Raw genomic sequence first — 14,380 nt, 5'->3', positions numbered from 1 at the left:
ACACATCTTCCAGACTGATCGCTTGCATTCTGCAGATGACTTGTACACTATTCGCCAGAAGCCGGACGAGTCATTACTAGAGTATGCCGGTCGTTTCAGCCATGAGTATTCTCACTGCACTGAGGCAGATGACAAGACCGCCCTCAAGGCCTTCACGGCAGGCCTATGTGATTGTTTCTTCAAGTACATGATCAATGCCAACATTTAGAAGACTTACTCTGAGGTGATAGCACAGGCTTACAACCATGCCTTTGCCGAGGCAAGGACATATCAAGGGAAACCCCCGACATCCACCCATTATTAGTAAGTAGGTCAAGCACGTGTCAGGACAGCCCCTACCCCAAGGTATGAGGTATACACACCTTTGAACGCCACATGCGTGGCCATTTACCCCAGCATAGCACACCTGATACCGAAGCCAAAGCCGAGGCACTCGAATTACAAGCCCACGAAGAACACGGGCACGTTTTGCTGCTACCAGGAGCATAATGGCCATGACAGCGAGAAGTGTATCACCATTCGTGATCATATTGAAGCTTTGACACGTGAAGGAAAAATTGATCAATTCCTCCTTCACCCTCCAAGGGGTAACCGTAACCAACGCCAGGTGAATGTGATATATTCCATAAGTGTGGCACACCCATATCTAAATCTTCCAACAGGGCCATGAAAAATAGTGAACAAGCTTTAAGGTCTGGCCACCAAGTGTTTCACGTGGAAGACATCAGGGGAGGTAAGTATCAAAAGCCTAACTGGGATCCAATATGTTTCTACCCTGAGGAAGAAAAATGTATCATCTACCCTCACAACGACCCACTGATCGTGGAAGCTCACATAGCCAACTTTGAAATACGACGAATCCTGGTAGACACAGGGGCTTCGGTCAATATCAAGTTTGTTGAAGCTTTCAGAGCACTTAATGTAGCTGAACACTTGATTTCCCCTTTGATAAGCTTCTCCGGTGATATCATGCAACCTTTGGGGAGCATACACTTACCTTTCACCATTGGTACAAGCCCTTACACAACTACCATTACCACTAACTTCCTGGTGGTTGATTGCCTAACGACATATAATGTCATCTTCGGACGCACAGGCATCAATGATCTCAGTGCCATGGTACTACACATATGTTGTTGATGAAATTTCCAACCCCCTATGGCAATGGTTACATCAGAGGAGATCAACTTAGTGCACAATCATGTTACAACACTTCGGTCAAGCAACAGCACGTGTCTGTGCCCAAGGAAACCCTTTCTATACATGACCAAGTTATAAAGACCAACCCAGACGAAGCCAACTTGGATCTTCACGGTGACAATAGTCAACCCGACGATCCTCGAGATGACTCTTTCACCCAGCAAGCACAACCCGCTGAAGAGTTGGAGAAGGTCTCTATCTCAAAGGATTATCCGAATCGCATGGTGAAGATTGGCACCACCTTGTCACCACCCATTCGGTTGAGATTGATCTCTTTTTTGCAAGAGAACATTGAGGTCTTCACCTGGTCATACGAAGACATGCCAGGCATCTCTCCCAATATTATCTGTCATCACTTAAGTATTGACCCCAAGACCAAGCCAGTGAGACAGAAGCGAAGATCTTATGACGTTGAGCGGTACAAGGCAATGAAGGCAGAAGTTGAAAAACTCAAAGGCATAGGCTTCATCCGTGAAGTTAATTATCAAACGTGGGTAGCAAATGTTGTCCTTGTTAAGAAGAATCTGACCAAGGAAAGTCTCTTGCTCCAAAAGGTCTTGTGGAGAATATGTGTCGATTACACCGACCTAAACAAATGAGGCCAGAAGGATAGCTTTCCTCTTCCTCTCATAGACAGACTTATAGACTTTACGGCAGCGTGTGAACTTCTGAGCTTCATGGATGCTTACTCAGGATACAACCAAATCCTCATGAACCTTCCGGACCAAGAACACACAGCCTTCACTACTGACAGGGGACTATATTTTATAAAGTCATACCCTTCGGCCTAAATAATGCAGGAGCAATTTATCAGAGACTGGTCAATTTAATGTTCGCCGAACGGATTGGGAAGATCATGGAAGTTTACGTTGATTATATGCTAGTCAAGAGCAAACATGCTGACCAACACATCACCAACTTATCTGAAACTTTCACCATTCTGAAGAGGTATCGAATAAGGTTAAACCCCAACAAATATGCCTTCGGCGTAGGCTCTGGCAAATTCTTAGGTTACATGATAAGCCAACAAGGCATTGAGGCTAATCCCGAGAAGATCAAAGCAATCTTTGACATGAAGGAACTGGTAACTTCAAAAGACATCCAAAGCCATACTGGTAAGGTGCCAGCCTTAACTAGGTTCATCTCTAAGGCCACAGACAGATGTGCTACTTTCTTCAAAACACTTAAGGGAAGTAAAAAGTACATTACATGGACTGATGAATGTGTTGAGGCATTCAAGAACCTCAAAGACTACATGAGTAAAGCCCCTCTGCTTTCCAAACCTGAGGTTGGTGACACTCTCATTATCTATCTGTCGGTATCTGCTTTAGCAGTAAGTTCTGTTCTCATTCGAAATGATGGTAATGTCGAATGGTAGGTCTACTACGCTAGCAAAGCCTTACAAGATGCGGAGACACGATACTCCAACATTGAGAAATCAGCTTTAGCATTGGTCATGTCTGCTCGAAAACTTCGCCTTTACTTCCAAGCACACTTCATCATCGTGCTTACCAATCATCATCTTCGACAGATACTCCAAAGTCCTGACACTTCTGGGTGAATGATCAAATGGGCGATAGCATTGGGTGAGTTTGACATCTCCTACCAACCAAAGCCAGCTGAGAAAGGCCAAGCAGTGGAAAACTTCATCGCCGACTACACATATCATGTTGACATTGTTTCTACGCCTAAAAAAGTGGTTTCATTACCCTCGGAAGCTCAGAAAACAGAACAAACAGCCCTAACATGGAGTCTATATGTTGATGGCTCGTCCAACCAACAGGGTTGTGGAGTAGGACTAGTCCTTACGACCCCTGACAAAATGGCGATGGAGTATGCTCTTCGTTTCAAATTCAAGGCGTCGAACAATAAGGCCGAATATGAAACCCTCCTAGCAGGCTTATGTTTGGCCAAACACCTTCAGGTTAAACGACTTGATATCTTCAGTGACTCCCAATTGGTGGTTAACCAGGTCACCAACAACTTTGACACTAAAGATAGCTCCATGGCAGCATATCTGGCACAAACATAATTGTTGCTCAAGCACTTCCACTACCAGATCACCCAAATTCCTCAAGCGGCAAACAGTCATGCAGATGCTTTGGCTCGCCTCGCCTTAGCGGTGGAAGACAAGATTGGGAGAAAAATTCAGGTCGAATTGTTGGCAGCACCAAGCACCATGGTTGCGGAAGTGTGCAACTTACAACAGGGGGATTGTTGGATTACCCCGATTTATAGATTCCTTGCTCATGGCACCCTTCCAAATGACAAAGTCCAAGCTAAGCAGATTCGATACAAGGTTACCCGTTACTTGATCATTAATGACCAACTCTACAAGCGGGGTTTTAACCTACCATACCTAAGATGCCTTACGCCCGCAGAGGTGGAAACTGTCCCTCAGGAAATACATGAAGGAGTCTGCGGAGATCATGCTGGATCTCGATCCCTAGCACACAAGGCTTTTCGCCAAGGATATTATTGGCCAACACTCTACCAAGATGCCATCAAAATATCCTGCTCATGTGATAAGTGTCGACGCTACGCCACTATTCCTCACTTCCCTCCCGAGCCGCTCACTCTTATGATCAGCCCTTGGCCCTTCGCCCAATGGGGACTTGATTTGATTGGCCCAATGCCTGCAGGGAAGGGCAAGGTTTGCTATGCAATCGTTGTAGTTGACTACTTCACAAAGTGGGCCGAAGTAAAACCCTTGGCAACAATTACTGAGGCAAAAATAGAAGACTTCGTATGGAAGAACATCCTTTGCAGATTCAGTATTCCCAATGTGATAGTCACTGACAACGGGTGACAGTTTGACAACAATAAGTTCAGGATGTTCTGCTCTAAGTTCAACATCAACTTATGTTTTGCCTCCCCAGCTCATCCCTAGTCTAATGGACAAGTTGAAGCCATCAACAAAATAATCAAGCGAACTTTGAAAACCAGCTTGGACAAGGTTAAAGGTTGTTGGCTAGAATTTGTACCCCAAGTTCTTTGGTCATACCGCATTTCGTATCGAACATCAACAGGATAAACCCCATTCTCACTTGCCTTTGGTACAGAGGCAGTTGTCCCAGTTGAGCTTGAGCAAGCAACGTTCCAAGTCCAGAACTACGTGCAAAGCAAAAATGACAAACAACTTACCCTCAACTTAGATCTAGTCGAGGAACACAGAAACCAGGCTCACTTGAGGAATGTCGCCTACAAGCAGCGCATCTCCAACTTCTATAACTCAAGGGTCAAACCTTGTTCTTTCAAAGTGGGGGACTAGGTATTGAAGAAAAGATTACTCTGCGACAGAGTCCCTAGTGAAAGAACACTTAGTCCAAACTGGGATGGACTGTTTGAAGTTGTTGGCATCAGTTGCCCTGGCTCCTACAAGCTTAGAAGCTCCGATAGCAAGAACCTTGGCCATCCATGGAACGCTGATCACTTGAAGTACTATTACATGTAAACTCACATTGTACAAGTGTTAAGCTTCAGCCGTTCGGCATCCTATGTAACGAAGACTATTTGGCATGAATTCAATAAAGATGTGATTTAGACAACTTGGTCCTAATCCTCTTACATTCCTAGCAATGAAACACTTGGGTTCAAAGCTTCAATATGACTGCTTCCAACATGAAACAAATTCTAAGTATATGTCAACAAGACTATACAAATAAACAAACAGCATGATAGTATATTCGTTCAATCATACATTCCAACACATTCATAAATAAGTCAACTGTGCTTTGAAAGGGTTCAACATACTTTGTGTCATTCGACATTTGTTACAATGTGCCTAGACACCTTGCCCTTATTCTCACCAACCAGAAGATGAAATGTGAAGAATGAACTCATCTTCATGCCACCAACAGGTGATGAAATGTACAACCCGTACTCTCCTTCATGCCACCAACCAGGTGATGAAATGTGCAACCCGTACTCTAATGTCATTTGGCAACTTGCCACTCATGCCACCAACCAGGTGATGAAATGTACAACCCATACTCTCCTTCATGCCACTAACCAGGTGATGAAATGTACAACCCATACTCTACTATCATTTGGCAACTTGCCATTCGTGCCACCATCCAGGTGATGAAATGTACAACCCGTACTCTTCTTCATGCCACCAACCAGGTGATGAAATGTACAACCCGTACTCTAATATCATTTGGCAACTTGCTACTCATGCCACCAACCAGGTGAAGAAGGAACTCATCTTCATGCCACCAACCAGGTGAAGAAGGAACTCATCTTCATGCCACCAACCAGGTGATGAAATGTACCACCCGTACTCTCCTTCATGCCACCAACCAGGTGATGAAATGTACAACCCGTACTCTAATATCATTTGGCAAGTTGCCATTCATGCCACCAACCAAGTGAAGAAGGAACTCATCCTCGTGCCACCAACCAGGTGATGAAATGTGATGAAAGGTGATAAAGGAACTCACCTTCATACCACCAACCAAGTGATAAAAGTAACTCACCATTCATTCCACCTACCAAAAGACGAGTGGTACAACTTGTACATGTGAACTCCTAGCATTCACAAATAATCAAAAACCCTCAAGCTTGACAACTTAACTAGGGGAGCACTTATGCCCAACAAGAGTTATAGTCACCAACAAAGTCTTATTGCAAGATCAAGCTATTCAGCCTTCTTGCATCTGCTTCAGACATTTCCCTTCTGTAATAATGCAAACACTATAACTCGTAGAAAGCTTCACACACTCTTGATCAAGAAAGTGCGAAGCAAAACCAATTTATGGTACTAACAAGAACTTCAACAAATGAGCTCAACCACAATTCTCAAAAGCTTCACACACTCTTGATCAATACAGTGTGAAGCAAAACCAATTTATGGTGCCAACAAGAGCTTCATCAATGGAGGGCAACCACAATTCTCAAAAGCTTCACACACTCTTGATCAAGACAGTGTGAAGCAAAACCAATTCATGGTGCCAACAAGAGCTTCATCAATAGAGGGCCACACACTCTTGATCAAAACAGCGTGAAGCAAAACCAATTCATGGTGCCAACAAGAGCTTCATCAATGGAGGGCAACAACAATTCTCAAAAGCTTCACACTCTTAATCAAGACAGTGTAAAGCAAAACCAATTTATGGTGCCAAAAAGAGCTTCATCAATGGAGAGCAACCATAATTCTTGAAAGCTTCACACACTCTTGATCACAAGACAGTGTGAAGCAAAACCAATTTATGGTGCCAACAAGAGCTTCATCAATGAAAGGCAACCACAATTCTCAAAAGCTTCACACATCTTGATCAAGACAGTGTGAAACAAAACCAATTTATGGTGCCAACAAGAGCTTCATCAATGGAGGGCAACCACAATTCTCAAAAGCTTCACACACTCTTGATCAAGACAGTGTGAAGCAAAACCAATTTATGGTGCCAACAAAAGCTTCATCAAAGGAGTTCAACCACAATTCTCAAAAGCTTCACACACTTTTGATCAAGATAGTGTGAAGCAAAACCAATTTATGGTGCCAACAAGAGCTTCATCAAAAGAGTTTAACCACAATTCTCAAAAGCTTCACACACTCTTGATCAAGACAGTGTGAAGCAAAACCAATTTATGGTGCCAACAAGAGCTTCATCAATGGAGGGCAACCACAATTCTCAAAAGCTTCACACTCTTGATCAAGACAGTGTGAAGCAAAACCAATTTATGGTGCCAACAAAAGCTTCATCAAATGAGTTCAACCACAATTCTCAAAAGCTTCACACACTCTTGATCAAGACAATGTGAAGCAAAACCAATTTATGGTGCCAACAAGAGTTTCATCAATGGAAGGCAACCACAATTCTCAAAAGCTTCACACATTCTTGATCAAGACAGTGTGAAACAAAACCAATTTATGGTGCCAACAAAAGCTTCATCAATGGAGGGCAACTACAATTCTCAAACCTTTGAAGCAAATTCAAGACTGTTCGAAGCAAATTCAATTTATATGGTTCATCCAAACCTTCGACTACTACAAGGTGTGGCTTGCATCATAATCTCTTGCTCAACAGTGTGGAAGCAAAATTTGTATATGTTGTTTCTCCCACATTTTCAAATTTCTAGTTTCCCAAAAAAAAAAATTGGGAAATTCAACAAAGTTTCATCAATGGAGGACAACTACAAATTCTCAAAAGCTTCACACTATCTTGATCAAAATAGTGTGAAGCAAAATCAATTTGTGGTACCCAACAAAGCTTCACCACAAAAGCTTCACCAACAAAAGCTTCATCAATGGAAGACAACTACAAATTCTCAAAAGCTTCACATTATCTTGATCAAGATAGTGTGAAGCAAAATCAATTCATGGTACCCAACAAAAGCTTCAACTTCAAAGCTTCACCTACAAAGCTTTAACTCCAAAGCTTCACCTACAAAAGCTTCACCCACAATAGCTTCACCTACAAAAGCTTCACCCATAAAAGCTTCACCCACCACAAAAGCTTCACTCATAAAAGTTTCACCCACCACAAAAGCTTCACCTACAAAGCTTCAACTCCAAAGCTTCACCTACAACAAAGCTTCAACTCCAAAGCTTCACCTACAAGAGCTTCACCCACAATAGCTTCACCTACAAAAGCTTCACCAACAAAAACTTCACCAATAAAAGCTTCACCCACAACAAAAGCTTCACCCACAAAAGCTTCACCAACAAAAGCTTCACCCACAAAAGCTTCACCCATAAAAGCTTCACCAACAAAAGCTTCACCCACAAAAGCTTCCCTCACCACAAAAGCTTCCACCACAAAGCTTCACCCACAAAAGCTTCACCTACAAAAGCTTCACCTACAAAGCTACAATACAAAAACTTCACCTACAAAAGCTTCACGCTATCTTGATCAAGATAGTGTGAAGCAAAATCAATTCATAGTACCCAACAAAGCTTCAACCTCAAAGCTTTACCTATAAAGCTTCACCTATAAAGCTTAAAATATATATATATATATATATATATATATATATATATATTCGAAAATTCGAAAATAAAAAAAAATCAAAAAAATCAACAATTCAAAAAATAAAAAAAATAAAAATAAAATTGCCTAAGCCTCCTCTTATTTGGGCCTAACAACTTTCATAACAAATATATATGAAGGAGGAGTTTTGGGCTACCACTTAGAAAGGAAAATGGTGAAGTTTTGTTACTTTGGAAACTTGGCTACTAGCAAGACACCTCTTTCGTCATCTCCCTTGACCGGAGACTTGGGGGACTCCTACCATGTGCTACTGCACCTTGATACTCGGAAGTCTCACAACCACTCAGTGACTTAGATTTTTTCAAGTCTCCAACTGAGAAGTTTTCCTCACTCGGGAAATTAAAGGAGCACTACCTCAACCTACATGTTTCACTCACAAAGCTTCAACATACAAGCTTCAACAAAAGGAAAAATTTAAAGAACTTAGTGAAGAAGGCCTTGGTGTATTTAACACAATGTTGAAATGAAGCAAAGCTTGTTTATTGATATTTCCGATAAGTTACAAATATGTACATATACATGAATCAAAATAAACAAACAAGAGGGAGCCTTCACAAAGGTTGCTCAAGAGAAGTCTCAGCAGTCGGCAGAGCCCTAGAAAGATGAGGCACCAGAGGGTGATTATTCAGAGCATCAGTACTAGGCAAAATCCCAAAAGGATGAGGCACTGAAGGTTGATCATTTGGAGCTTCATTACGCGGTACAGTCCTAGAAGATGAAGGCAATAAATGCCTTTGGAACAAACCCACAAACCTCTGATGATCAAGTAAAATCTGACCATCAGATTCCTGCAGCTAGTCGAGCTTCCTCTTCATGTTTGTAGCATAGTCATGTGCGAGCCTGTGCAACTGTTTATTCTCATGCTTGAGTCCTCTGATCTCCTGTTTGAGACTTATCACTTCAGCCGCAAATGATTCAACTTGGCGAGTTCAAGCAAATAGGCGTTGGGCCATATTAGACACAGAACCTGCACACTGAACACTGAGAGCCAGAGAATCCTTAACAGCCAACTCATTAGACCGTTTAAAAAGTAGTCTGTTATCTTTGGAAATGAGAAAGTTCCTGGCCACCACCGCAACGGTCATATCATTCTTCATCACAGAGTCTCCAACGGTAAGAGAACCAGTAGAGGATAAAAAGGATGGGCACCATATGTTGTCTTGAGAAGGCATGGCTGCCTCTTCACCAAAGTTCAAGTCAAAACGACAGTCAGATGGGCCAGACATTCTCAAAAATGATAAAGGAGAAATGAGGTGCAATAAATCTTTGAAGTAAGGGGAAAATTCCTACAAGCAATAACTCTCTAAATGTACTTCTTGTACACAATTAGTGCCCTTATAAAAGAAAGGGCAACAGGGCCGTTGGTTCAAAAATCGAAGAGGCACCACTCTCCGGATTCCGAAGAGGCATCACTTTCCACACGCAACATCAGCTCCCCGGGTACCACAGATAACTTTGCCAAAGATCTCTGACAAAGTTTAGACACTTAAATTTTGAAGGTCCAGTCACCTTACTATTACCCACAAAGGTAAAGGAACAACACCACTGCTTGATAACTAAAAAGTCTCTATGTGTGTCAACCTTCGTGCTCCGTGGCAAGGCAGACTGGCAAAAATGCCCAACCTTTACTCATATTCGAGAAAACACTCCCAACAAGATTACTTGCTCAAAAATCGAAGAGACACAGCTCTCCGAATCTCGAGAGCCAGACTCCCAACAGGATTACTTGCTCAAAAATCGAAGAGGCACCGGCCTCCAAATCTCAAGAGCCAGACTCCCAATAGGATTACTTGCTCAAAAATCGAGAGGCAGATCTCTTCGAATCTCGAAAGCCAAACTCCCAACAGGATTACTTGCTCAAAAATCGAAGAGGCACCGCTCTTCGAATCTCAAGAGCCAAACTCTCAACAAGATTGCTTTCTCAAAAATAGAAAAGGCGCTGTTCTCTGAATCTCGAGAGCCAGATCCCCAACAGGATTGCTTGTTCGCAAACCGAAGAGGCACCGCTCTCCAAACTTCGAGAGCTAGATTTCCTTGGATAAAGCTTGTCTGCAATCTTCACACGCAACATCAGCTTTCCAGATAGCACATACCACTTTTTCAAAGTGCTCTAACAAAGTTAAAACACGTGAATCTTGCAGCTCCCACTACATTGCTATGACCAAGAAGGGTAAAGGAACAGCGTTACCACTCGCTGTTAGGACAATTCCTATATATGTGGACCTTCATCCTCCACAACCAGGTAGACCTGCAAATAAAAAAAATGCTCAACTTTTCTTCACATCCGAGATGACACTCTCACCAGAGTCTCTCGAAATACTCAGCTTCTTTTCCCCCTGATAATACCTCTGCAAACAAGCCACACCAGAGCAAGAGTATCTCATATCATCAGGGTTAAAAGCAAGAGTATCCCATATCATGTTTTTTCCCTGTCTTTTCCTTTGGCCTTGTTCTTACCTGCAAGACAATGAGAAAAAGAGCATTCAGTCAGCACTTGGAATAAAGCTTCCAGTCATGAACTGACTGCCTGGAACCCCTTGCCTGATTACTTACCTGGCATTGCTCTCGAGTACTCATCTTCAACATCTTATGCTTCCAAAGAAGATACCACATCTGCCTGAGGAACAGATAGGGCAAGTGAGAAGGATACAAGGAAGCATAAGAGAACACGTGCCGATACATCCACTACTTTGTCAACAGCAAAAGTATCCCATATCATCAGGGTCCAACGTACTCTAGATTTGATGGACTTGTTTTGGCCCTCAAATTCTTGAGTCGGCCTTATACTCTGGAAGAAACCAGAAAACCCTATAGCCCAGTTCAAGAATAAGCATGTGGAAAGCTACTTCTTCAAAAGCAAAAGTATCTTATATCATCTCTTCTCCATTTGCTTCTCCTTATCCTTATTGCTGTTTACGACACAAGGAGAATGAGAACAATCAACCGGAAGCCGAAGTCGAACCTCCGATCCAGGTTGCTTACTTGGAAGTCTGATTGCTTACCTTGTCTATTACCTCCTTCGGCAAATCTCCTAGCTCGGCGACTTGGAGGACTTCTACTATAAGGTTTGTATCGCACTTGACCAAGCCCGAAACTACAAGTAAGCTTTAAGTGAAATTGATACATTACCTTGTGCATCTTCATCGGTTAAAGATACCACCCCTGGATGGAGGAAAAGTACTTCTAGAGAAGATGTCACATCTATATATGAGACAGATAAGGCAAGTGAAAATGATACCACACTTCGGTACTTAGAAGTTTCGTGATTACTCAATGGCTTGGATCTTGCAAGTCCCCAACCGAGGAGCTTCCTTCACTTGGGAATTTAGGGGAACACTGTTTGTACCATACTTCCTGAAACTACTAAGCACCGGCCAACGTTATACCGTCAAGGACCCAGAAGAGTTTCTCTCCAACTAGGAGGCCAATCACAGCGCGACACATGTCGACATCAGAAGCTAATCATAGCGCGATCACAACACGACACGTGTCAATGTCAAAATGAAACTAGAAACTCTCTTCTATAAATAGAGATCATTCTATCACAATATTTCCTAATGTCATTTGTACTAAATCATTCACTAGTACTCACAAAAGGAGAGCTTGAACCTATGTACTTGTGTAAACCCTTCACAATTAATTAGAACTCCTATACTCCGTGGACGTAGCCAATCTTTGTGAACCACGTACATCTTGTGTTTGCTTACCTGTCTCTATCCATTTACATACTTATCCACACTAGTGATCGTAGCAATCTAGCAAAGGTCACAAACTTAACACTTTCTGTTGTACCAAAGTCCTCACTGATTTTGTGCATCAACAATTTTATTTATTTTTAATATTTAAGAGTTGTGTTTTATTTGAAGAGTCATATTCCTTTTAAAAGGGTATGAGAGGTTCTTTAAATAAGAAAGCTCAAACAGAAAACAAAATACGCTACACTTTTCTATCTCTCTTAATTCTCACATCTCTCTCAATCTATTTACATTTCTACTTCATAATTCTTGGGCAATTGATCACTACTTGGCAATGCCGTTTGCCGTTAGCGTGCATATTGGATCAGACATCCTGTGAGGCTTTGGGTTGTATCTTGTAGTTGTAGGCACCACCATAACCTGCACATAGGGAGGCATATACGGCTTTAGGGCAGCAACATCGCACCTCTCTTTGGTTCACATGCCAGATATTCTTATTCCTTTTTTCCTAATTTAAATTTCATAAGTCTGATAATGATTATACATTTGATTTGATATATTTGATCATATAAATAATTGATATATTTATGCAATATATATATATATATATATTAACCGGGAGATAGAAATATATTAAAGACGAATAGAGATGTTTACATCCTGAGCAAGGAAATTAAACATAAAAGCTGGGCCAATACGATCCCAAGGAAAAGATCCCCCCTCCTTAAAAATGTACTTAGCCACCAAGTGAGCAGCGCAATTGCCCTCTCTAGGCACAAAAGCAAAAGAAACAGACGCCAACTTTTGCGCTAGAACGTTAATGTCGCCAAGAATACATTCAATACTAAAGTCAATCGCCACTTCCTTCTTCAACATCAGAATTATCGTTCTCACATCAGATTCAATGATAACATCATCAAACCCATAATCAATACAAGCCACCAAGGCAGCCCTGATGGCAAGAGCTTCCGCAGCAGCTGCACTGTGGCATTAACCGATACCAGAACCTCCAGTAGCTTGAAGCATTTCAGCAAAGTCACAACCTAGCCAGCCCACCCCCACACGCATTGTGCACTTACACCAAGACGCGTCAGTATTAATCTTAATGGTTTCATACCTTGGTTTCTGCCACTTACCACAAGTTCTTCCCGTACCCTTTATAATCTTAGGCGACCTAGAGCAATATTCAACGGAATCCCAAGCCAAATAGGCTTTGTACTCAGCAGTGCTCTTCCTCCAGGCCTCCAGGATCTCCAAAGGCTGACGATTGACCTTATTAAAAACCACCTCATTTCTATTTTTCCACAATCTCCATAGGTCAAAGGCAAAATCTTGGCAGATCTCGTCCGTATTATCCTTATCCTTGACCTGGGCACAAAAATTTCCCCAACTTTCTAAGAAGTCACTTCCCTCTAGAACATGGGAATTTAAGTGCAAAGAAGAATAGAACCAGAAAACATGACTAATTTCACACTGGAAAAACATATGGTTTTCAGTTTCGATGTACAAATTACAAACACCACAGACATTGTCAATCCTCATATGGCACCTTTTCAGATTTCGTCTGACAGCCAGAGCGTTATTGCAACAACGCCAAATGAAAATTTTGATCTTATTTGGGACCTGCAGTCTCCAAATATTATTCCATACCATATTTTGCTTATTAAACTCACTAGGGGCACCTCGACCTTTTCTTCTCAGAGCTCCATATTCCATAAGCTTCACAGCCAGACCGTACCTAGTTTTAACTGAGTAAACCCCATTAGTAGTATGGTGCCACACCAGTCGATCACCAAGGCTAGAATGGCTTAAAGGTATGCTTAAAATTGGCAGCACGTCGTCCTGATTAAACCCGTCCGAGATCACATCATCCCTCCAAGAGTTAGAGGACGAGTCAATTATGTCACTAACCATGATTCATTCAAGAGTTACCTTTGGTTTGACTTTAAAAGTTGAGGGTTTCGGGAACCGCGAGTCCTCCTTAATATTAATACTGTTTCTATTTCCCACCCGCCATCTAAGCCCAAGTTGTAGCACTTTTCGGGCTTCATATAATCCTTTCCAACCCCAAGAAGTGTTCTTCCCTCTAGAAGCATCCCCAAAGGATTTCCCCGGGAAATATTTATCTCTCAACACCGATGTAAGAAGGGACAAAGGGTTTTGGGTAATCCGCCATCCAATCTTAGCAAGGAAGGCAAGATTGAAACATTGGATGTCCTTGAAGCCCAATCTACCAGCCTTTTTTTGCTTCATTAATCGGTCCCAAGAAATCTAGTGAATTCCCTTATGCTGATCACTGCCTCACCACCAGTAATTCTGAATGGCTCTCTCAACATCCCGACACACGCCAATGGGAAGCTTGAAACAACTCATGGCGAAATTTGGCAAGGCCATAACCATGGCTTTCACAAAGACCTCTTTTCCAGCCTGGGACAAATACTGCTCAGCCCACCTCAACATACAGGCTTCGATCTTATCCCGAACCTCAGCAAA

General features: G+C 42.2%; 1 protein-coding gene across 1 annotated transcript; it reads right to left on the bottom strand.

The window, feature by feature from the left end:
• Positions 1–12,251: 12,251 nt before the first annotated feature.
• Positions 12,252–13,801, bottom strand: LOC126590298 (uncharacterized). Its single transcript, XM_050255785.1, has 3 exons — positions 13,005–13,801; positions 12,724–12,869; positions 12,252–12,307 (listed from the first exon to the last, which is right to left on the bottom strand). The coding sequence occupies exons 1-3, from the start codon at positions 13,799–13,801 to the stop codon at positions 12,252–12,254; spliced, it is 999 nt and encodes a 332-aa protein (XP_050111742.1).
• Between the last annotated feature and the right edge of the window lie 579 nt (positions 13,802–14,380).

Source organism: Malus sylvestris, chromosome 11, assembly GCF_916048215.2.
Source record: "Malus sylvestris chromosome 11, drMalSylv7.2, whole genome shotgun sequence".
Classification (NCBI taxonomy): domain Eukaryota; kingdom Viridiplantae; phylum Streptophyta; class Magnoliopsida; order Rosales; family Rosaceae; genus Malus; species Malus sylvestris.
Note: the sequence above shows the minus strand (reverse complement) of the source record. Positions and strands in the feature narration are given on the sequence as shown.